The sequence below is a fragment of the Dermacentor albipictus genome, chromosome 2 (assembly GCF_038994185.2).
Source record: "Dermacentor albipictus isolate Rhodes 1998 colony chromosome 2, USDA_Dalb.pri_finalv2, whole genome shotgun sequence".
NCBI classification, from domain to species: Eukaryota; Metazoa; Arthropoda; class Arachnida; order Ixodida; family Ixodidae; genus Dermacentor; species Dermacentor albipictus.
In genome coordinates this window covers 156,348,765-156,373,535 of record NC_091822.1, presented here as the reverse complement: position 1 = coordinate 156,373,535, position 24,771 = coordinate 156,348,765, and the positions used below count along the sequence as shown (strand labels likewise).

General features: G+C 47.8%; 1 protein-coding gene across 2 annotated transcripts in view; it reads left to right on the top strand.

The window, feature by feature from the left end:
• LOC135915516 (mitochondrial sodium/calcium exchanger protein-like) overlaps positions 1–24,771 on the top strand; it is a 153,894-nt gene that overhangs the window by 105,196 nt on the left and 23,927 nt on the right. For both annotated transcript variants that reach the window (XM_065448631.1, XM_065448632.1), the window contains exons 4-8: positions 186–243; positions 2,176–2,278; positions 5,549–5,716; positions 22,263–22,460; positions 24,172–24,249. In XM_065448631.1, the coding sequence (XP_065304703.1) occupies positions 186–243; positions 2,176–2,278; positions 5,549–5,716; positions 22,263–22,460; positions 24,172–24,249 (605 nt within the window). The remainder of the gene's footprint in view (positions 1–185; positions 244–2,175; positions 2,279–5,548; positions 5,717–22,262; positions 22,461–24,171; positions 24,250–24,771) is intronic.

Below are 24,771 nucleotides of genomic sequence, written 5' to 3'. Positions count from 1 at the left end.
AGCAAAAAAGAAAAGGCTCGGCACGGGCGTTGAACTTTCATCTTCCCCTCGTGACATTTTCGTACGTCTCGCCTCATCAATCAGTTTAACAATGGCGCCTTAGAGAGCCATCAATTTCTCAGGTGTTCTTTGAAGTATCTATTTTATGAAGTGCACGGTCTTTCTCTCTCTCCTTCTCTCTACAGCTTGACGCCGTCGCTCATCGTCATATCGGACTCGTTGCACCTGTCTCAGAATATTGCTGTATCCTTTTCTGTCTCTCTCTCACCCGGTGTGTGCGCGCGTGGGTGTTTTTATCATTCTGTTGTGTGTTGCCACTGAATTTTGCTTTCACCTCCGTTGAGGTCGTCTCTTGGACCCACTGGTTACAAATGCAGTGCACGTGTTTTTATGCGTGCAGCCTTTGTCGAAAGAAACGGAGCCACAACACACGTCACCGCAACCTGCGGGGTCGACAACAGGCGACCGAGAGGAACGCGTCCTAAGTGCCCGGTTTTCGTGTCAACGGCAGGTACTCGACCCCTGCCTTCTCCCCCCCCCCCTCCCACCAGGGGTCGAATACCCCAGGGGTCGAGTAGTTTGACAGCTGGCCGCTCTCGAATTCCGCCATGTATTGTCCCGTTAGCCATCTTCTCAGTTCTGATTGGTTCATAGGGCTGTCAGCCTCTCTATGATTGGCTCAAAGCGTCAGTAGGGTGGAATTCGACTATTATAGTCGAATTCCACAGCGTCCAGAGTGGCAACCCTGCTGCTTGCTTTGGCTGCATCTCGGAAAGCTGAAGATGTCGCGAAAGAATTTAAAATTGAGTCGGTTCGAATGCGGATGTACTTGACAATTACAACCGTTGGGTGACAGAGAATGAAGGAGTACGGGTCCTGGTATTGGCGAATTCCTCCACCATCGTCGAATGCGCCATCCGCCGCGAATCTCTGATTGGCTCACAAGGCGACTACGCGCTCTCTGATTGTGTCAAAACGGCAACACGGCGGTATTCGACAACATTGTGGAATTTCACACTTTCGTGGATAGCACCGAAGACGTTCCCCAGAGACACTGCTGTGGTTCTTGCACGGTGCTGAATTGCGCGCTTTTCTTTTACTTGTTTGATTATGCTTTGCGGCAAATCGCCTGAACAAATTTAAAGAAATGACCCCTCTGCTGACTAATGTGGGTCATGTAATCGATCACCAGTTGTATTCGCACCACTCGAAAGCTTTAGGGAGGGAAGCGAACCCTCGAACTCACGATCTCGGAGCTCTTCGTATTCCCAGACGTTCCACGGGACTGCTACGACGCGTCCGACCATCGTCCATGCTCGCATACGCTTAGTGGCTTCATTTCGTTTGACAAAGGCTGTGACAGTACGCTGTCAATTTTGCATAATCTTTTCGCGGAAGAGGGATAAATGCATGTAGCATTGAAATATGTTCATTTGCTGGCCATTGTTTCTTCGGTTTCAAAACTTGACTTGCGGTCGCAGATGTTGCCTAGCTTTACTGATAACTATTTGTGGCAAGAAAATTTTCTGGAATTGAGTCGAATTAGATTAAATTGGCGTCAAAAACGAAACAACACGAGAGCCAGAAAGCGTGGCTCGTCTGAAGGCCCGTACATTCTGGATTCCACGCTGGAAGCAGCGACAAAGGAATTTGAGAAACTTTATTGTAAACAATAAAAATGAGGTGTAAATTTTCACTTTCCTGCGCTATATTTTGTGTGATAGTTTCGTCTATGTATAACGTGCGCTGCTAAAACCGTTCATGCTTGATTTCGTTTTCTTTGATTGATTGTTTTGTCTGTCTGTCTGTCTGTCTGTCTGTCTGTCTGTCTGTCTGCCTGCCTGCCTGCCTGCCTGCCTGCCCGTATGTATGTATGTATGTATGTATGTATGTATGTATGTATGTATGTATGTATGTATGTATGTATGTATGTATGTATGTATGTATGTATGTATGTATGTATGTATGTATGTATGTATGTATGTATGTATGTATGTATGTATGTATGTATGTATGTATGTATGTATGTATGTATGTATGTATGTATGTATGTATGTATGTATGTTTTCCCTTCATCTGCTGCATATCCTTCCTGCCTTGCCATTCGCCCGTTCTTGCTTTGCATGTCCGTTTGTTTTGTCCGCAATTCCTTGACTTTGGCTGCACGGCCGTAAGGGCGTCACCTTCTTGGCGTTCGGCAATGGGGCACCGGACATCCTGTCATCGCTGGCGGGCATCCAGCAGGCAAGGCCCGAGCTCGTCATCGGGGAGCTGTTCGGTAAGCACGCTTTCCGTATAAATTGAGTCGTCCCATGAAGGCAGTGTGCTGACTGTTGCATAAATAGGACGTGCCGGGTGTGTACGACTCTCCGTTCTAAACCACCTGCTCGTTCTCACTCAAATGTCGCGCAGAGGTAGCATTTTCCGGAATGTTTAATTAATTGCTCCGTTCTCGTGCATTACTTACTCCCCCTCTAGATTCGTCCGCAATAAATTCGAGTCTCATCTGCGGCGACACCATTTGAACATGTTTGATCATGCTGGTTGGATGGATGTTGTGAGCGTCCCCTTTGGAACGGGGGGCGGTGGTTTGCGCCGCCAAGCTCTTGTTATGTTATTGCCTAATGTCCTACCGATGTTAAAAAAATATAAAAGGAATCGAATAAAAGCCCACGATGAATTTCCATCACCAAAGTTTATGAACCCCAACTGTGAACTTTGTTTTTGTACGCCTCCGTTGTTTGTCGTTTCCCAACTTCCGCCAATCTTCCAATCGCCTCTTACTCCAACTAAATGGCGGCGCCATTTGTCACTGACACGACAAGACTAGATGTTCCTTGCAGCTGTGACAGATGGCGTCACGGTTCCCTTCACCAATCAAAAGCTGCCAACGAGATCAGTCTGGGTGATCTAGGCGCTCATCCCGGCATTCCTGGCAGCGAGGTCGCCAATCACGTGGCTCGAGATTTGACCCACCGAGCCAACGCCGAGGAATCCGAACCCGATTGCATGCACTCTCTAGTCTCGTACCAAGACATCACACAACATTACAAGCTAACCCGCAGAACGTACGCTCCCTCACACAAGTCACTACCTAGAGAGCAGGAGCGATTCTTCCGAGCTCTACAGGTTAATACATTCCCCCACCAAACCAGAAATCACCTCATAGCCCCTACACAATTCTCTCCGCAATGCCGCTTCTGCGCAGAACCCTGGTGCCTCAGGCGCATAGTAGGGGGTTGCAGACAGGCACCATTACATCCTCTCAAACCTATATCAAAACCAACGAGCTTTGGGAGAGAGACTTGGTCAGCTCCGGCCTCGAGGACTAGCAACGGCCGATTGCGAGGGCCCAGGACGCGACCCGAGCTCAAGGCATTCCGGAATGAGGATGCCTATCCAAAGCTTCGTTTATGTAATAAACATGGTTGTTCTCTCTCTCTCTCTCTCTCTCTCCGTTCCCCTGGAATCGACAAGCTTTGAGTGGCGTCGCCACACACGATTCCCACCTTGGATTTGTTGTGAGCCAAGCTGCGCAAGTAATTCCTGGAAACTTGATTGGAAACCTGATAATAGACTCGCTGCGAAATGCTTCCTACTGTGCAAAATTTGAGCGGCAATCAGCCTTCGGTTTAGCTGCAACAGCCATATAAGCCTGTCGCTGCCTTTTATGCAACTTACGTACCGTAGTGAATAAATGCAAGAATTCCAACAAAGACACCGGCAGTTGATTTTCTGCATACCTGGAGAGAATATTCTGCTGGAAGGAAACTTAAAACTTTCCTACAAAATCGCTACAAAGAACTACGGCGCTAATGCCTACTAGAGCTGCAAATGTGACGATTCCGCGAGTGTGACTATTATCGGTACCGCGTGGATTTTCTTGACTTTCGTCTTTCCTTATTCAAACGCTTCGTTGACATTGCAAAGCGATTATTTTAAGCAGGTTATTGCGTTATAAGTGCATCGATTGGCAACGCTATTGCGTGTGCCCAGAAACGTTGTCGCCTTGCTGTGCTTAGAAAACTGTGATTGCTTAGAAATTCACGACGATAGAGCGTAATAAATAACGCTACAAGAACGTCTGAAGCCGCAAACATGAATATTTGTCAAATCTGTTATATGTGGAACTAACTATAATTATCTATCGCTATAAGGTGTGACGCAGCCCCCTCTGTACAACTGTACCTGAAACGTTGCATGGTGGACAAACCTTTCTACATTTCTGGAAATAGAGCCCGTCTACCCCGACACCATGGTAGCAGAACGATCGCGGTACCACGATTCCCTCTATAGAGTTTTGCGGTAACTCCTTGACGATCGGAGCGCGTGAAACGCACGAATATAATCACAGCCTTTGTCGCTGCGCTGTGACTGCCGAAAAATGGCGAATGGTGCTTGATATGAAGCACGCGGAACTATCTAACAGAGCAGACAGTCGTGAAAGTATTTTTATGAACAAACTCACCCAGACGATAGGTTGCCTGCAACGCCAGAGCAGCAACGATCTCTCTCTCTCTCTCTCTCTCTCTCTCAAATCAATAACGGTCGTTAACGATAAATAGGGGTCGCCATCACCGCATTTATTAGATGTCGCTCTTGTTATTGCAAATATTATATAACGATAACTTTGCGACGGAGATCTCGTCTCCGTCTACATAGACCAACAATTTTTCACACATGGGCCGATGCCCAAGGTAGTGCATGCAATGCCGGGCCGGTCCGCGGCAGGGTTGAAGCAGAGAGAGAGAGAGAGAGATTTACAGAAAGGCAGAGAGGTCGACCTGAGGTATAACTTGTTCGGTCCTGCTCCTCTACACAGGGGTAAAGGGACGGGTAGGGAAAGGGCTGGTGTATGATGATGACGGTATGAAGAAGAGATGTGTATATACAAGTTCACAGAGTTGTAGCGTCTCTAACGCTGTGCGTGCAACCCAGTGGCTTTGAGAAAGGCTATAGCGGCACTTGTTATCAGGGCTGCGCTGTTTGCATTAGGCCAAGGACCTAAAATAATCTCGTCTGATAGCGGCCTCTTATCGACGTTTGCAACGGAAGATATCAGTTGCTGTCGTTCTTGCGCGTACTCGGAACACACGCAAAATATATGATCAAGTGTTTCTGGTACCTCAGAGTATTCACACTTTGGGCTAGTATCACTACAACCTATCAGGTGTCTAAAACGGTTGGTGAAGAGGCGAATGAAGCAGGCGTTAAGCGTGGGCTTGGCTGGTAATCCTTCTTCACAGAGGGGAAGGGCACTGATTTTCGTTCTTTTTCTGGATATACGAGAAATGCACTTCGGCAGATGCTCAAGATGCTGTCACTTCGGGCGACAAATGGCCTAGCAATGTGCGCGAAAATATAAGCGTCGTCTGTGACATTGCGGCACCGAAGCCACGGAAACGTCTTAGAATACCCACACGCTCTCCTCGCGTTTCGTAACGATTGACGTTGCCCCAATGTGAGGGGGTTCACCTACGTTGCGTCCTTCATTCAGCGTTTCCTTCTGTCCGCACAATGCGCACGTTCATTGGTTCTTCCGTCCCAGGCGCGGGCATCTTCGTGACGTGCGTGGTGGCCGGCTCGGTGTACCTGACGCAGGACTTCAACGTCATGGAGAGGCCGTTCCTCCGCGACGTCATCTTCTACATCAGCGCCACCTTCTGGGCGTTCTACCTGTTCTACACGCAGCGAATCACCATCGCCCACTCCATCGGTGAGTACTCCCGACTCCTCTCTCTCTTTCTCTCTCTCTCTCTTCTCTCTCATTTTACAAGTAAAGCCTGTTTCCAGAAATGGTATCGTACGGTCTTCGCCAAGACTGCGGGTGGCCTGCAGTGCAGATAACCGTCACTGTCGCCAGTATATGCAGCGCGATGTGCTTGCTACTGCAGCGAGAAGCCAGTGCGTTGTCTGCGTTTTACATCGAAGCTGTTAGCCTCTAGCTCGTCGGTATTTTTCGGGGGCTGCTCACCAAAAAAAAAAAAAAATGCAGTACCGCCACCTAGCGGCCGCGGCCACTTAGACACACATCGAACGGCAACTGGAAGGAGTCGTGTCTTTCAGTTTCAGTGTTACGTCTTCGCGTAACAGAATTATGTTCTCTCGTACATTCGTATTACAGTCTTCTGCTATCATCCCTGCAGCTAATATGTAAGTCGTACTTTACGCATTTTCTGACGCAGTTTACTTTTAAACGTTCATTTAGATCAATAAGGTGCTTTCGCTTTGCGGAGGGCCTGGAAGAATGAGGATATATGCGGCACTTGAGCGCGCGCGACGTACGTCGCCTGTGATGGTGGTGCTTGTCACGTTGGCAACCCCTTCTCTATTGTTTTCATTGTCAGTCCAATCGCTCGCTCCCCCCAGTGGAAGCTGTTGCTGCGCCTTAGTTCAGTGAGTCGCCGCGACGAGGCGCTAGTCAGATGGTACGACTAATCTAGCTGTACGTCTGCTTACGTAACGCGGGCGTCTGAGCCCGCGGCGCTGCCGTTCCCGATGAGAAGTAGTAAACGATCCGTCCCTGCGTCTACCAGGTGTCCGGTTATTACGCATCTGTCAGTCTTCTTCCGCTGTGAGACGCCACCCCTCCCCACGACCGCCCCACTCTCCCCCACGAGCGTAAAGCAGGCGCAAACGCTATAGCCCAAGGGGGAGAGTATGAAAGGACGACAGGAGAGGGTGGTGAACGGTCGGATCGGCCGCATCTGGCTGGCATTGAATGAAAAAATTGAGGTGCTGATGCCGGCAACAGCTTCGCTGTACATCCACTTTCACGGGATGGAACAGAGGCGGACTTTTTATTGGGCATGTGTGTGTGTGAAAACCTTTATTGTAATGAGGTCCGGAGGCTCGACTTCTCAAGCCAAGGCGGGCCGCTCCCACGTTGGCACTGTCAGGCCAAGCCTTTCAGCGACATCATGGGCCCTCTGGACTGCCCTTAGTTGGTCCTGAAACAATGGGCTTTGAATCCTTTCCTCCCACTGTGTCCATTCTTCAACGAGGTTGGGGAGAGTCGCGGGACACCCCGCCAGCATATGTCTGATTCCAGTGCCTATGCCCACAAAAGCAGGTGACACATATTTCCTTTCTTTAGATCACTATCATCATCATCATCATCACTTGAAGTACAGCGATAGCGCCGAGCACAGTCGATGTTCGTCGCAATCTGACAGGCGAATCAGACGCGTCGGCTGTTCATACATGGCTCGATTGACCCATGATTAACCTTCCAGCGTAATCGCTGGTACACGCATAAGCTCTGTGTATGCACACCAGTATTCCTGTCGCGCACAGAATTTGGTTGCACGAAGCTGGGCGACAACACGGACAACAGATAGGACCATCGACAACAATCGAGAAACTTATCGTACAAAAAACGCGCGTCTTGCGCCGAGCGATAACCTTCAACATTTTGTTAGCCGGAAAAATGCGGTCACCGGATAAAAAATTGGAGGCTTATCAAGGTTAAGCCCAGTGGATGCGAAGCATGCACTGGGCTTAACCTTAGCGTATCGTTAGCGTTTGGAGGCATCTTGACCGCATACACGCCCGGCGCAAAGACGCTGGCGCGGTTGCGGGCACAGAGACTGACGCGACGGCGGGCGCGCGCCGCTTCATCCCTGGCGTGACGTCACATATCACGTGATGCAGCGATGGTGGCGCCGAAGCGTGGAGGCCTCCGCCGGGCGACGTCCGACGGCGCGATATGAGGCCCCATCTGCAGCCGGTGTGACGTCATCACGTGACGTCACATCATGTGATCTCACTTCAGGGTCAATGGTGGCCACTGCCGGGAGGCGACCGACGGCGCGATATGAGGCCCCATCTGCAGCCGGTGTGACGTCATCACGTGACGTCATGTCACGTGACCCCACTTCAGGGTCAATGGTGGCCACCGCCGGGCGTCGCGCGAAGGCCCGAAACCTACGTTAATATGCTTCGCATAAAAAATAAAGAACTACGCGTGTCAATAGTACCAGTAGGAAGCCAATACATGCACGTATAGGCTCCCTGAGTATTACGTCTTCGTTACGTGCACTTTTACCAAGCAACCACCTATACTGACCATACTTGTACACGTTCTGCGTCGAAACATAAAGCTGCAGGCATGTTTGTTACATTAAAGGTTATGAAGGAACGATGAAAACTAATTTCTATAAATTGTTACATTAACGTTTTTTATAATACTAATTAGATATGAAGATGGAATTTCCAGACTAGCCAGAGCAAATTAGCGGGGCTTTTCGGAATATCATATGTTAGTAGTGCGTATATAAGTGGCTGCATTGGCGCTGATTGGCAGAAGGAAAAAATGCTCTGCAATAGCGAATACCTGCATTGTTAAGAAGTAGGCACCCCTTTCTGTGTGTGCTGTGTAATTCTTTTAGTCTCCTTGTTAATATGCGAAGAGGCACGAGTTCCGCACGTGCGCGCATTCACCCGTGTCTGCGCTACAATAATTGGTGAACGCCGAACACGGAAATGCCTAGCAAAAAAAGAACGTAGATGTATGCCGATGATAACAGCTGATACATCAAAGCGAAGCATTATAAGCAACTTCTCACTTTCTTCGCAAGTACTAAGGTTCTGTTTGTTAGCAGGTCCTATGACGATCCAACACCCGACGCCGCCAGCGCGTGATCCCCAACCCTGTGATCGTACGGTCGCTTCGCATCTCACACGCAGGCGGTGTTGCTGAATAATGCCACCAGCTTTCACTGTCGCAGCCGTACAATTTCCCAGAGAGAGAGAGAGAGAGAGAATGATAAATGAAATGCAGGACGGTTAACCAGGACTGAGCCCGGTTGGCTACCCTACACCAGGGAAGGGGAAGTGGGAGGGAAAGATTAAGAGGAGAAGAGAAAGTCCACTGTCGATGTAGCCGACGTGGTAAACTTTTCTGCTCTTCATCCTCAGACGGTCGCTCAGTCGGCCGGCGCAATCTCCTATAGATGTCCTCCAACGTGGAGACGGTGAAATGCGACGGGAGAAACAACAATTACGGATCACTGGCAAAAAAATAGAGAAAAAATCTCGCAAAGAAATCTTTTGAAGCATCTTACGTTTTGTTAGCGGGCGTCGGTGTTTTGAGGAATTTCGAGCGATTCCACCGCGAGCGCCGATTCGAGAGGCGGAAGGAGGAGAGGCAGTGGAAAGCACGGAGGCGGAAAGAGACGTGTAGGTTCCACGCGGCGGCGGGAACCGCTTGAACCGAAGCCTTCGTCGATGTTATTGAACAGCGCACTACCTTCTGAGCGACCCTTCGCAAGTCGGGGCCACAAGACCCAGTTGAGTACTCATTTTCACTGGCAACCGCCTCGCTCGACGTCAAACCTGTGGCTCTCGATCGGCCCATTTTCTCGAATAGGTAATTACGCTCGCGTGACGACTAAGAGAGAGAGAGAGAGAGAGAGAAAAAAGCAACTTGAGCGTATTAAAATAAAAAAAAGCCTCCTACAATACCAACACATTTTCGCTGACCGTGAAAGGACGTTGAGTAGCCAGAAATGAAATAAAAACAACGTCGAGGTGGCGACGCCGCCTAAAAGCACCTGGCGAGCATGGTTCATATGCTATATGTGGACGTGCTTACAGATATCAGACGGCACAAACGCAACAGACACCTGGGAGGCTCCGACGCGCAGTTAAGACCTGTAGGGGCTCGAGGGGCGATCATCAATCAAGTTCAGGCAGCCGCCGGGTCCCAAGGGATACTGGCTGGCTCCTAGCAAAGTTTCTTTTTAAAAACCCTTGCTGGTTTTTTTTTTTTAGAACAGCAATCAGTTGGGATTAAAAAAAAAACCAACTGATTCGCACTGCACAGTGCCTTGCCTTGATCTTGTCCTCACACTACACCCGCTGCCGCCGCAAAAATCGCGATGTGTTCCCGCCCAGGTCTCGGCGCTGGCGGGCCGGACCCGTCCGCATTCACGTGTGCGCCGCAAACGGGTCGCGCTAACTCCGCCCGACTCGACGCTCGTGCCTCTTCGCATATTAACAAGGAGACTAAAAGAATTGCACAGCACACACGGAAAGGGGTGCTTATTTGTTAACAATGCACGTATTCGCTATTGCAGCGGAAACGTTCCTGCCATTTTTTCCCTGTGCCAATCAGCACTAATGCAGCCAGTTACATACACGCTACTAACATACGATATTCCGGAAAGCCCCCGAATTTGCTCTGGCTAGTCTTGAAATTCTATCTTCGTATCTAATTTGCATTATAAAAAAACGTCAATGTAACAATTTATAGAAATTAGTTTACATCATTCCTTCATATCCTTTAAATGCCGTCCGCATTTACGTAAATGCCGTCCGCATTTACGTGCGAGCGGCAAACGGGTCGCGCTAACTCCGCCCGACTCGACGCTTGTTCGGTGCGACCGGCCAGCGCTTGCGTGAACTCGACAGGCACATTCCAGCCCGACGAGGCTGCTCAACCCGATCCTGTCGGGTTCGCGTAAACGCCCTGAAAGACGAGAAAAAAAAAAAACGTGGTGCCAAGCGGCGGGCTATGCAGGTCGTGAGTGTTGTGCAGCAGCGAGCGTTTAACTGTCGCTGAATTGTGCTTGGACATGTATTTAGTTCGATAGAAGCATTCTAAACGCACGCTACATTACCTTTAATGCAAACAATAAGTAAACTATCACTTTCACAACAAGAAGTGTGGGTTAGATATGGACAGGTGGTCTAGTTGGTTGTGATTGGCATTATGAAACATCGTTCCAGCGCACAATTGAACATGGACGAGAAGAGAAGGACAACATGAACGCCGGACTGGATGGTATTCACGGGAAACAGGGCTCTATGTGCACAGGGGGAGGGGAATCATAAGAGGCGTCGAAAGCAAAAGAAAGAATGAAAATAATAAGAATACAAGAAGTAAAAAGGTGAAAAACCTTTTTATTTTTTTTTTTCACATCACTCAAGTACAATCTTGCTCATCTCCCGCCCTACCTAGCTGATTCGACACTCACGTTGACCCTGAGATAATCAAGTTCTTTTCTCCCGAGCACAACAGGAGGAGCACTGACGCAGTAATCGTTTTCATTAGACATACAAAAGGCTTCGCGTTGTCCTTCTCTTCTCGTACGTGTTCAATTGTGCGCTGGAGCGACGTTTCATCGTGCCAAGAAGTATGGCCACGAGAGTACTACTCCCTCCAGCCTTCGTGGGAGATCGCCGATCTCCCTCGACCAAGAGCTCTTTAAACTCCTTCAGCGGAAAGGCGACCACGTGACACCGAGTGCATTTCCCTCGAGATAAAGACGACGGAGTTAAAAGGAGTTTGCGGGTGTCCGTGTGACAGGGGCATTAAGTACCGACGCTGTGGTTCCGGCTCTAAGGAGCAGGAAATGAGGACGCTCATTTCTCTTCTCGTAATGAGCGTCCCGCGGAGGGAAATTAAGGAAAGATAGCCTTTTCGGTGAATAATTTGCCGGTCCTAACTGTCCTGTCTCCTTTTAATCGACACGAGGAATGCGCGTACCCGCAATGTGTGCCCTCACCATCAATGATAGCCTAGGTCAAGCTTTTCTTTCTTTTTTGTTAAAAACTTTTGTTTGGGGGGGGGGGGGGGGGAGTAGGACGTGTAATCTGCGTAATTGCCTCTTAGAGCTCTTCGATCCGTCGTCGCATCACCGCCAGTGTTACTGACCAATACGCAATTGACTATTGCGTAGGCGTATATACTGGTGGAGATAACGCGGTGATCTACAATGGCTCGCAGATTTATTGCGTATAACACGCCGAGCGCGACCTTTAGGTAAGTATCGTCATTATCATTGACAAAGGCGCGTCGCTTATCGCGCGAGGAACAGCTTTTACTTATTTCGTCATTCTGATAAGCTTAATTATCAGAGTCGTCCAAATAGCACGTCTTGCACTTTGGGCCGGTTGTTATAACCTATAGGCAGCAAATCAGCAGCTCCGCGACTCCCCTGCCAAGTATACAGCAGTAGTATTCGACATTCAAAGGGTTTCCTTTTATGCCGCCTCATCGGGCTGTCAACACTGTGGCAATGATGGAAAGGCTGCCTGTATGGAGGGAATAAAGAAATCTACTAGGAAGAGGGGGGGGGGGGGCAGTCGGCGCAACACGTGATTGTCACGTCAGAGGACGCGGTAGGTTTTAGTGCTCCCGCCTCTACTGGGCACAGCTGTACGCTATGCGGCATGCAGACGAACAATTAAGTGCGCGTCAATTAAAAACAACCGGCAACCAAAAATTCCCGGCCCATACGCCGAGTCTCAAAAGTCTCCCGTGTTGGGCCGATACCGCGAAGGAAAAGGCGAAGGCAATGGTTTCATAGTGAGTGCACTTGTCAGGGCTGGCTACGTGATGCAATGCTCTGTCTCATACTATATCACGTGATTTGTTTGCAGCAATTCCGGGAGAAACGAGGCGTACGCAGGTAATATCCTTGCGGAGCGGAATACACTTCCGGGCGTAGCTGTCCGATTATTGGCGGTGTTAGAGAGTTTTATTTTTATTTTTAGTTTTTTGCTTTGTGCACGATACGTCACAGTGATACATTACATATTAGGACCTGTGTGCATGCATGTCTTACACCGCGAATTGTTGTTGCGTTGAGCAGACGACGTAGTAGTAGTAGTAGTAGTAGCAGACGACGTGGCGCGGAGGAACACATCTCGAGGAGCATTCGGCCTTGCTATCGGCGAGGGAGGTCTTGCAGCTAGCACAGTGCTGGGAACGTGTGCGAACAACCTGTGAGATGGAGCGCAGTTTATTTCGTATCCACGTGGCGAAATGGGCGGACTTCCTGCTCGCGTGTGGCCGCGCCAAGTGGTCCGGCAGGTTTTCCGCTTCGGTTTCTCGCGACGGTTTCTCATTAGCCAAAGCGCGATAGAGCGAAACGAAACGCGAAAATGGAAGTTGCGTAGAAATCGTCGACGACGATTGTCGTCTTTGTAAGCGACTTTGTCTCCGCGAGGATACCGAGGCAGCTTTTGTTGTTTCGTTGCGTTATTCCGCGGAGAACGGAGCCGTTAGCCAGAGCATCTGTAGCGGTAGCGTAGGTGGCTATGCATGTATGCGCGTATTCGTCGCTGCGTGTGTTTTCTCATAGCGCGCGAGTGCCGATGTGGTATACGCGACTGACGTCCTCCCTTCCCGCTGCCGCCACAGGGAGGGAAAGGGACAAGAGGAGGGATGTCCTACCCGAGCGCTCCACCCCAGCATCTAAACGATGCAACTCTCTCTCTCTGTCTCTCTCTCTCTATAGATAGATAGATAGATAGATAGATAGATAGATAGATAGATAGATAGATAGATAGATAGATAGATAGATAGATAGATAGATAGATAGATAGATAGATAGATAGATAGATAGATAGATAGATAGATAGATAGATAGATAGATAGATAGATAGATAGATAGATAGATAGATTCTGTGTGTGCACGGGTACGGCTGCCTTCCTGACGCACTTGTGAGTCCTGGCAAACGTCGCGTCGAACACGAGGCATTGAAGGAAGGGCCCTCACGATTATACGTCAAAATGTTTTCCAAAATTTGAAGCCTGCGTATTGCATTTCCTTACATCTGGAACAAATGACAGGCAATTCTCTTCGGTCCTCCTCGGGGCATGCCCAGAGGATGCGGAACATATTTGCTGGCATTTAACACATTGTAGTGTTAGTACACTGATCCGGATAAATGTTGCGTTGTATTGACGGATTAGAAAAAAAAAGTGTTACTTCGCATCCTCCGTCAGGCAACTTGTCGTCGTTTGCTTAGGCAAACCCAAATGATATAAGCTCCCTTAATGGCGCAGATATATATATATATATATATATATATATATATATATATATATATATATATATATATATATATATATATATATATATATATATATATATATATATATATATATATATATGCGTCGTTTGGCATGTCTTCACTCGCAACCAGTTTACACGAATGGAGGAGCAGTATGGCGGCAAAATACGTGCATTTCTGTTTTTTTCTTCGTTCTTTTCTTTCTTTTTCTAGTAATTTTTCTCGTGGTACCTTATTTCTCCTCTTACTTTCTGAATCCTGTCTGACTTGTATCGGACTCATGAATATATTTTTAACATACAATAGTGCCTCTGCGGAGCACAGCACCACCTGCACAGTAGACGAAAAAGAAAACGAGAAACAAACAAAGAAAAACAAAACAATCCTCGCAACGAACCGCCGTTTCCTTTGAACATGCGCCTACCGCCGCACACAGCTGTTCGCACAGAAGCTTTTTTTCGCAGTACGGCAGTCGTAGACAAGCTGAATGCGGTCGCAACGAGAGCTCGCAACAAAGAACGGAGGACCTATAGGCGAAATTTATTGCCATTTAGCTTCGCGCAGACAGCCAGCAAGCGGTTGTGACGAAATTATGCGCACGTTTGGCTGGAAATTTCCACGGACAATTTTCGTATAGACGATCGCCAGAGAAGATTGTTCCTTTTGTGGGGGTATCGCAACGTGACGTCACGATACTCCATACTGCTGTCACGTGTACACCGATAGGGTTTCCTACAAAACATCACGAGAAGGGAAGCTCTGGCTCCGTGATTTTTTAGCTGTTTTGGGGGATGACGGATTCTAGGCGTATTTGTCTAATCTTCGGAACTGTGGCTTCACACGTTATCGCGGCTTTGATTGCTGCGCCTATAGCTTCGTAAATTTCCGAGCTACCGTACTTTTCTAAGCGCAACATTGCAACAAGTTTCTGCGCACGTGCATCATCGATTGCTAATTATTTCGTTTGTGGCACGACGTTCAGTCAAAACTGGTCGATAAGCGCAAAGTCCCGGTGCCGTTTGAAGCCAGAAGGACGGCTTTCAGGCAAATCCTCGTTACTCGACCCACTAAGCCCGTAATGGCCGAAATTCACGTTTCTTGTCGCTCCCGTACACACTATAGTGCCAGATATCCCTCTGCAGTCGCCTCCCGTTGATTAGATCATGGTTAATTCGAGCGTTCGCATAATTCGAACGCACTTGAAATTCCCGACGAGAAACGACGAGTTATTTTTTTTGTTGACTTTTCGAAAGCTTTCGATTCAAAAAATCACCTTAAATTATTAACAAAATCGGAGCGTCGCGGATTTCGTGGCTTCGCCTTAAATTATATGACGTCATACCTAATGACTAGAAAGCAAAGTGTGGCAATAAAGGAAGAATTCTCAGCAACAGAAACTGTGAGATCAGGTGTTCCTCAGGGCCAGCGTGTTAGGACCCTCATTACTTCTTTATATTAATGATATTGTTAACATATAGGAACAGGCTTCATTCATGATCTATGCAGACGACACGAGTATATTTTTCAATTCCGATAGTCTTGATAAACTGACTCTCAATGCAAACATTGTTCTCGATAAATTAAATAACTGGTATATCGCGAATGCACGGCAAATCAGTACTACAAAGACAAAAGCAACTTTGTTTACACCATACAAAACACATATACACTTTAATTTTAATCTTGAAATCGGTTCTAATAAAATTGATTTGGTGTCGGAAACTAAAGACCTTGGCGTGCTATTCAACGAACACTTACTCTGGAATTCTCAAATTAAAAGTATTCATCGTAATCTCGCTAAAATAGCTGGGATGCTGTGCAACTGCCATATGCATTGCCTGAGAGACTGAAGCTCTCAGTGTACAAATCACTTTTTCTCCACCCAAGTAAATTACTACTCGTTAGTATGGGGTATGACGTCGCAGATACATATAGATAAGATTCACAGATTACAGAAGGATACTCCCTGTCAAATTGCAAATGCTCCTTGAGATTCACGATCTCATAATCTATTCCTTAGGTACAGCATCTTACCTTTTTGAGCAGTGCTATAAGTACCGATTATTACTCCGTTACAAAATGAATCTAAAGTATAATAGCATGTCAATTACGTCACTGTGCAATCTAAGGAGCGCTCCAGAAAAAGCTTATAGTTTCCGGAGCAGGACAACCTCGCTAGAACCTTTCTGTAGGACAAATCATGGCTCGAACAGTATAGAATATCAATTAAGCAGATTTTTGAATGAAATAATTTCTTGTGGTATAAGTGTTCTCGATGTGAGGCACAGTGAATTGGCGCAGGCGCTCAAATTGAATCGGGAGCGTCCGTGAACCTACTCTGCAGCTGATCATCGCAATAATCAGCCGCACTAAATTCTGGCTACTCTTTCAATGTCCCTGTAAAACCCCTTACAGTCGGCCCTCACATTTATTACCTTTATATGTGGCCCACAGACTGCCTCTTCTGGACAGCGTGTAGACCTGTGCCGAGCTTTATATCGCCTATCGTCTCTAGCATGCGTTTATGTAAAAGGAAAGAGGGAAAGAAAGAAGGAAGGAAAGAAAGAAAGAAAGAAAGAAAGAAAGAAAGAAAGAAAGAAAGAAAGAAAGAAAGAAAGAAAGAAAGAAAGAAAGAAAGAAAGAAAGAAAGGAAGGAAGGAAGGAAGGAAGAAAGCGACAGTATGCAGATACTAACTATCCTGCGATATGCCTCCGGACGTGCTTAATTTTATTTTTGCGAGAAAGCTATCCTGCGCATTTGTGCGCAGGACCCACCACGGAGCTCGTCTCCATATGTTCAAGGCCACGAAAAAAAAGCTGAATAAGAACAAAGTATATTGTTTTGCTCGCCTTCTGTCTTGAAGGAACACCTGCACCTATCTATGTCCGCGCTCATTGTAGGCAGCACAATGTAAAGTCAACGATGTCCGTGGAACACATGTCAGCGGACCCTCGCGCATGTGTTCCAGCAGTGGCGTAGCCAGAAATTTCGTTCGAAGGGGGGGTGGAGACGCTCACGTTGCAGCTCGGTCTCCTCCTCATAGAATTTGTCGAGGAATCAAATACATGAATAACAACGGCATTACGATTGCCAAAGATGCTGCAAAGAAATTCTTCAACGCTGCGCACTCTCAAAACTAGTAAAGCATGTATTTGCTCATAAAATAATATACTCGTATGTCCCAAAACTTGTGCCCGAAATAATTGACATCAATGCTTCCATGTTGTTCTTGTCTATTTAATAAGTAAAGAAAAATTGGAGGACGCTTAAGCTTCGCCTTCAAGAGTGGAACACGACAGCGTTCCCGTCGACCCGTCAATGGGCTACGGCACAGCGACTACGCTCCCCGCATCGGACGCGGTGAGCGTCGAGCAACGCAGCGTTCGGCGCGGCAACGAAATGTGCGCCTGAGCAAGCGACGCACGAAACAGCTCGTTTCTAAGGCGACACCGCATTCACTAGAGACGCTTTTGTACCGCTTTGAAGCATCGAACTCGTGGCTGAGTGGTAGTGTCTCCGTCTCACACTCTGGAGACCCTGGTTCGATTCCCACCCAGTCCATCTTGCAAGTTGTTTTTTATTCATGAAATGCCTGCTGGGATTTATCGCTCACGGCCAACGCCGCCGACGCCGACGACACCGGCTTTTCTGCGACACGAGCTCCTTAACGCTATCGCGTTAAAATATCACACGAACTTCAGAACTATATCTGTTCGAAACCAGCAAAACCGTGCATGCCGCTCATATGAAAAACTTAAAGGACATGAAAGGAACGAGTTGAGGACAAATATTTTAATAAAACTTTGTCATTCCAGAACCTTGTTTACATTTTCGTTCATATGCAACGGCCAGAGAAAATTCTCAATGACGCTGTCCTTTGTTCGAATGTATTGCGCAGGAGCAGCTGTCACCGGTCCTGTATTGTGAGTATCTGCTCCAAAATTATAGTCTCAACAGAGAGCACATATAGAAAGCAACACTTCTGAAGTATATACGAAAGCGAGGCAAGTTAAAGTTCGTCAATGCGAATACATGACAAACGGGATACGTCATTTAAATGTAGTCTCCATGAGCATTTAGACATTTGTCCCACTGACTAACGAGTATAGCGTGATTCCCGTCTCATAAAACTTTAAAAAGTCTGCTTAAAAAAGTCTGTAACTGACGCTTTCATGTCATCGTCCGACACGGATCAGGTTACCTTGAGCTGATTTTTCAATCGCCCCATAATGTGGAAGTCCCAAAGCGACAGGTCTGGGCCGTATGGCGGACGTTGCAGCATTCCTCACTTGATATTTGCCAGTTTTGTGTTAACCACATTAGTGACGTGGGAACGGGCATTGTCGCGGAGCAAGATGACCGCATTCGTCAATTTTCCACGTTCTTTGTTCTTGATTTCGACAGGCAGCCGATCTGGCGTTTCCCAATACCGGAAACGATTGATAGTCTCTCCAGGATTAGCAAATTCCATGAGTAATGGCCCCTGACGATCGAAAAAAAGTCAACAACACGTTTCTGGCAGAAATGACGGCCTTTGCTTTCTTTGGGGGTGGTGAAATCGAATGTTTCCACTGCAAGCTTTGCGGTCATGTTTCAGACTCGTAGTAGTGGTGCCATGATTCGTCCCCGGTCACCACTGCAGACAAGAAGTCGTCAGCCTCATTGTGATACCGGATCAGATGAGCCAAGGCAGTGCCGAACCTCTGCGTCTTCTGGCAGTAGTTCAAGATCTCGGGCATCCATCGCGCACACAGGAGCCGATAACCGAGATGTTCATGAATTATGCTGTGAACCAAACCGTGACTGATGTTCACACGCTCTGCCAGTTCATCGATGCTCGTCATTCGTTCTTGTCTAAACAGCCCATCAACCGTTACGATTGTGCTGGTGGTGATTGCACAGTGGCTTTGGTCCGGTCTTGGATCGTCTTTGCAACTTTCACGTCCTCCTTTGAACCGTTTGCTCCAACGCTTCACAGTGGCCAATGAAACGTAATGTTCAACGTACACGGCAGCCATACGGTGACTGATTTCTTTTTGGGAAATACCTTCAACTGTCAGAAACCCCACGACACCACCGTGTTAAACTTTTGGAGTGTCCATTAGGTCAAGTAACCACGTTCAACCCAGTGTATGAGAGCATTAAAGAACCTTTATCCTTACACCTGCGTGTCACTTTTGTAAATGAGAGACGCCTCTGTGCTACTCGCATGCTGCGCACATAATGAACCGAACCATATTTGCGCCGGGTGGGTTGGCTCACTTTCATTTGACCCGCCCTCGTACATTAGAAATATCGAAGATACAGCTTGATAAAGGGCAAGACAGTGTCACTGGAAACAAAGTTCAGTACACCAACCTCGCAACAAGAAAATTGAATATACGTATAAGGCTCCAATAAATCGAAGTACTTAAGAAAAAGTCACTATATATGATGTGTCAAAGAAGGCAAATAAACATGTTGCAAAATCGCAGATTCACAGATCAGAGAATCCTGGGCTCGTTCCTCCTCCCTCCACTGCCCCTGATAATCGCGCGCGACAGAAGGCGGCGCGCTTCCTCCCCGCTTTTCTCCCTTGCGCACGGAATACATAGGCTCCATCGTCGGCTCACCCATGCTACCCATCCCCCCTACGCTTTCACTCGCACATACAGCATGCGGCGCGCGGTCGCGATGTTATCGCCCTTGGACTTTATACAGAACAGAAGAAAAGCTTTTGGGCGCGTGGAGGAGTGTTGACTGTGCCCAACGTGCCATAAAAGCACTATTGAACTTTTTAAGTGAGACTGGTTTAGACGATCGCCTCTAGAAGCTGTGAGACGTGTAGTCAGTGCGAAATGTGTTTGCGCAAAAACTTTTTGTGGCAAGATTACTTTTTGTATGGACAAGATTACTCTTAGTGTATTGCGTCTCCAGTGCGCATCCGCATATTGGACAACGTGTATATAGTATCTCATTGTACCATATCATAATCATCCGCCACCTACCTTTCCCTGTATTTCCCACTTCCCCTTTCCCCAGTGAGGAGTAGCAGGCTAGAGACAGGCTCTCCAGGCCGACCTCTCCTCCTTTCTCTTCATTAAAATCTACTCCTCCCGAAGGCGACGGCAACGGCAGGAATGCGCCTGGAGTGTCCACATAATTGCTATCGCTATAATATGATAAGGGTATCCGGCAACTGGCGTCCCGTGGCCCATTACTTCCCGCAAAATAAGTGAAAAGATCCAACTTTCACCGTGCGACAATTCGCTGCGCCGCAACTCTTTTGTTTTTTTGTGGGGCGGGGCATCGAAATGAAAAAAAAAGGACACGAAGGAAAGCATGCTGGCCACAATGGAATGCCTAATTCGCACAGCTACCGAAGGAATATCGAACCTGAGACGCTTGGTCCACAGAGAACCATACGCGTACTGCTCGGTAAACCAGCGAGACTACACTTTCCGGAGAGGTTGCGCTCAAGCGACGGTGTTGCAATCCGTCAAGTGCCCGCAGTGATAGCGGCGAGCGACCATTGTTTCTTTTTCTAGGGATATATAACAATGACGAGAACGCGGACTCTAGCAACAGCCTTCGCACCCGCTGGAAAGCCGCGCTGCTCAGCCCCGCCCTCGAGGATCAACTATGGGCCGTCCAGCGGGCCGAGGATGCCGCCAGGACCCACGAACTCCTGGCGTCGTGGTGGTCGGGGCAACACGAGAAAAACGCACGCGCGCTCGCTGGCTTTGGCAGCACGCGGGCAGCGAGAAGAAGAAAATCGAAGAGGCTCAATGTGGTCATCTTGAATAAAAGTCAAACTACAAAAGAATAAATAAGAACGTAGTTACCTTTGTTGGCTTTAGTGTCTTCGCATGGATGCTTTGGCGCTGGTGAAAAAAAATGGCGAGGCTTGGCTTGGTTAAGCCAAGAATGCGTTGCATATTGCGCGAGTTGGGGCCCAGCTTTTCCTCCGGCTGTCGTGACGTCACGTCACGTGGTTGCGCTAAAGGTCAATGGTGGCTGCCCGGCCGCGCCCAAAGGCTGAACTGAGTGATTGCAATATGCAACGCATAAAAATAGAAGCAACTTACTAACAAACATAGCAAACTTAAAAGAGAATAGACCCACATATGAGACGCGCAGCAATGAACAATGGCTCATACCCTCAATGGTGGCTGCGCGGCCGCGCCCAAGGGCTGAACTGAGTGATTGCAATATGCAACGCATAAAAAAATGTTAATATTCTTTTCTGTGACATGACGGCACAAATGAACCACCACAACGCTGTCTCATCAGACTTCGCTGCATGCTTTGTCAACTTTAGAGTAGTACACTCTAGCCAACTTGTCTGATAGTGTGTTGACTTGGCCTGTCTCGTTGTATGGTCCGATGTACGACTTTAGAACTAAAGTAAATGCACCCTTGGCGCCAAATGTTTATAACAACATTGAAGCCACAATGTTCTGGAATTGTAAATCTAAAGCACAACTTTCGAAATGTGAGCACCCCTTTCGCATCAAAAGGTTATGATAACATTATACCCGTAAAGTTTACACCCACGTGTACCTAACTCACGGTACGCAGGCGTTTTACAGCCTTCTGATGCTTCTCCGCGGCTTAGCATTGGGTCATCTTCCTCGCGGTTTTATTAGGGTGACAAGTGGCCACAGAGGCAGGATGGCCACTGCGTGTGAAGACCTTAAGCGTGCTCCGTTTGAAAGACCGTCTTGCGGTGCATCTTCCGAATTTTGGCGACCTCGGTAGGAGAGTATCCGCTCCGATCGCTCAGTAACGGGATAACGGGTTGATGTGACGCAGTCCAGGCCGTGCCACTTTCCGAAACTAGAACGCAAACCACCGTAAAAACGCGGTCTAAATGCAGAAGAAAGATTAAAGAAATGTTTGACGAAATGATGTGACAAAGGTTTTTTTTTTTTTAATTTCAGAGGCTCAATTATCGATCAAAACGCGAGACATTGATTGTGACGCACCCTGCAGTTCCAGCCAACACGCACTTGGTTGGAGAAAAAGAAAGGGGGAAAAAAAGCGAAGCCTTCTTTGCGGACGAAACCAAGCTTACGTTGTTAGCGACCTCCTCATTGAAAGCTGACGGTATTTTCTTTCTTTTTTGCATTCTCATATAGTAATCGGTAGTGATTATTGACGTAACATTTTTAAATGTGAACTTTACGTACAGCCATTATGTCAATACAGGGCTTGTTGTAGAGTACATCTGAAATACCACTCAGTTACAGACTTCACTTGTCTGTAACCCCTGATTCAGACTCTCTCTCTCTCTCTCTCTCTCTCTCTCTCTCTCTCTCTATATATATATATATATATATATATATATATATATATATATATATATATATCACTTATTTGAGCAAGCCGCTTTTCAGAGGACGATGCCTGACCCGACCGCCATGTTCTTTTTCTGCCCTTCTCTCTCTCTCTCTCTCTCTCTCTCTCGTCGCAGGCTTCATCATGCTGTACATCCTGTTCATCCTGGTCGTGGTGTTCGGTCGGCTGGTCTACCAGCGCATGTCCAAGGCCGACCAGGCCGTCCAGGAGAAGACCCCGGTGGCCAAGGCCGGAGCGGTCGCGGAGACACCCAAGGGACTGCTCCAGAAGCTCAGGGAGGGACTGTTCCCCGCTCGCGAAGTCACCGGAAACGGTGAACAAACACCCTTTTTCACCTCTGCTCGAATGCTCGAGTAAAACTACTGGCCTTCGCGAACGTGATCGGCCGTCATTTTCAATAAGCGAAAACATGAGCTCTCTCCGGTCCTCGGACCCGAATACAGCTCTGGGACGCGTATTAACTTTTTTAAGTCGGCCGCATTTAAGGCGGCCGCATTTCGATGGGGGCGAAATGCGAAATCACCCGTGTGCTTAGATTTAGGTGCACGTTAAAGAACCCCAGGTGGTCAAAATTTCCGGAGTCCTCCACTACGGCGTGCCTCATAATCAGAAAGTGGTTTTGGCACGTAAAACCCCAAATATTAATTCTTATCCACCGGATATGCGGTATAGCTCGCCTAGGAATACGTTAGAGAACTCCGGGTGGTCCAAAATCGATGCGTAGGCTCCCCCGCTACACGGTGCGACTCGTAGTGAGACCGTGGTATTTGGCACGTAAAACCCCTGAATACTATATGTAAGCTATAGATATTGACCGCCTTTCGACATTCTAAAGACTATAGCCTGTCGTATAATTTCCGACTGCTCTTTTTCTATTTCGTCTTTCCATTGTATTTCCATGGGCAGTTAGAAAGTTAGAAGTGCAAGGTCTGAAGTTTATGAAGATCGAATGGCCAGATCGTGAGCGAACGAAGAGTTTGCACGTTCAGCTGTCGTGTTCCCTGCTCTTCAAGAAAGGTGACGCTCAGTCATGCAACCAGATGGTCCAGCTCTCTCCCTGCCTTGTTAGACTATATACAATAATTTTGACATAGCTAGGCGTTCTGTGTACTTGGCTGAAAAGTGTTGTCGCTTTGCGCAGTGGCTAACGAAGAGAAAATCAGGATCCGGATACTGTAATGACGGGGAATTATAAGGTTTTGTGAGAGGTGCTGCTCTGTCTAGAATGCTAGACAGCGCAGTTAGAAGGTACTCTGGCCCTGCAATTAAAAAAAATTAATTAATTCCGGGGTTTTACCACGCCACAAACGCGGTCTTATTATTAGGCAGGCCATTGTAGTGGGAGGCTCCGGCTTTATTTCGACCACTTGAGGATCTTTAGCGTGGCCCTCAATATAAGCACAGGGGTGCTTTTTTTTTGGATCGTGATCCAAATTATGGATCGTGATCGAAAGTGCACTGTGTGGCACTCATATCCGATCGTGCTCGTGGCTTTGTATGCGCTTTTTTACTGCGTTATTTATTAGGCTTTATCTTACCAGATTTCCGAGCATTCAGCATCTTCTGAACGGAGCAAATTAATATATGTATTCTGCTCAAGCAAATGATCATGTTGAATCGCTTCGGACATAACACAGTGTGTTGTCGGAAATGAGTATAATTTGACGAGTCGCAAGGTCGTTCGAAGCCACCAGAACGAAGTTCTGACAAAAATTGCGTGCGCCGATCGTTATTACCACGCCTAGCGAACGGCCACGCTTGCGGCGCCAGAGTTCCCAGTCGTAATTTTTGACAGAAAACTGTGTCGTCTGTTCGGGGCCTCCTAGGCCAGGCGGCGCGCGCCGCTCCCGATCTCGGAGGCTATGGTCTGCTGGACGTTAAGGAGTGACCTTGTGTTTTTTTGTGTTACGACGCTGTATTGCATTCTTTCATAATAATACGTATATGAATACAACTGCATTCTGTCAGTGGCGCCTGATGACGTCCGTCGCATGGTTTCACCTCCTCGTCTCTGCCCTTTGCAGTCTCCGGTGACCAGCAGAAGAAGTGCGCCATGTTCGACAAGTGCGCGCCGGAAGAGTACGACGGCGTCATCCTGCGACGTAAGCGAGAACTGCATGTCTTCCTAATCAACAACGGCGCTGCTCTCGGAGGCCGTTTACCGCGCAGTTAGGCAGTCGAGAGACAAATCAACGTAGCGACACGGTGGTGCTTCGCGGATTTGTCGTTCTGCGCGTCCGTTAGATCTCACTCCCCCGACCACCCTCTCTTATGTAACATCACCTTAGCCAACCACCTCACTAACCCTCCGTCACACCTCACGTCACACCTCACGTCACACGAAAGCGAACGCGTCCTGACAGTGACTGGCTGGTAAGAACGGTTGCGTGCGCATGCGATCGAGTGTACGTGTGCGTGTGTTGTATGTGAGCGCGCGTTTTCTTGATCGTAAGTTGAGATGGCGAATTGAATCGCCTGATACTACGCGTCAACGCCTCCTACCACAGTACGCATCATTGCCCAACTCTAAATGTACTTATATTGAAGAATGCGCGAACAACCGTGCTGCCGTCTCGGTCAGCAAACCGTATCAAGCTCTGTAGTCATAAAAGAACCGTGACTAA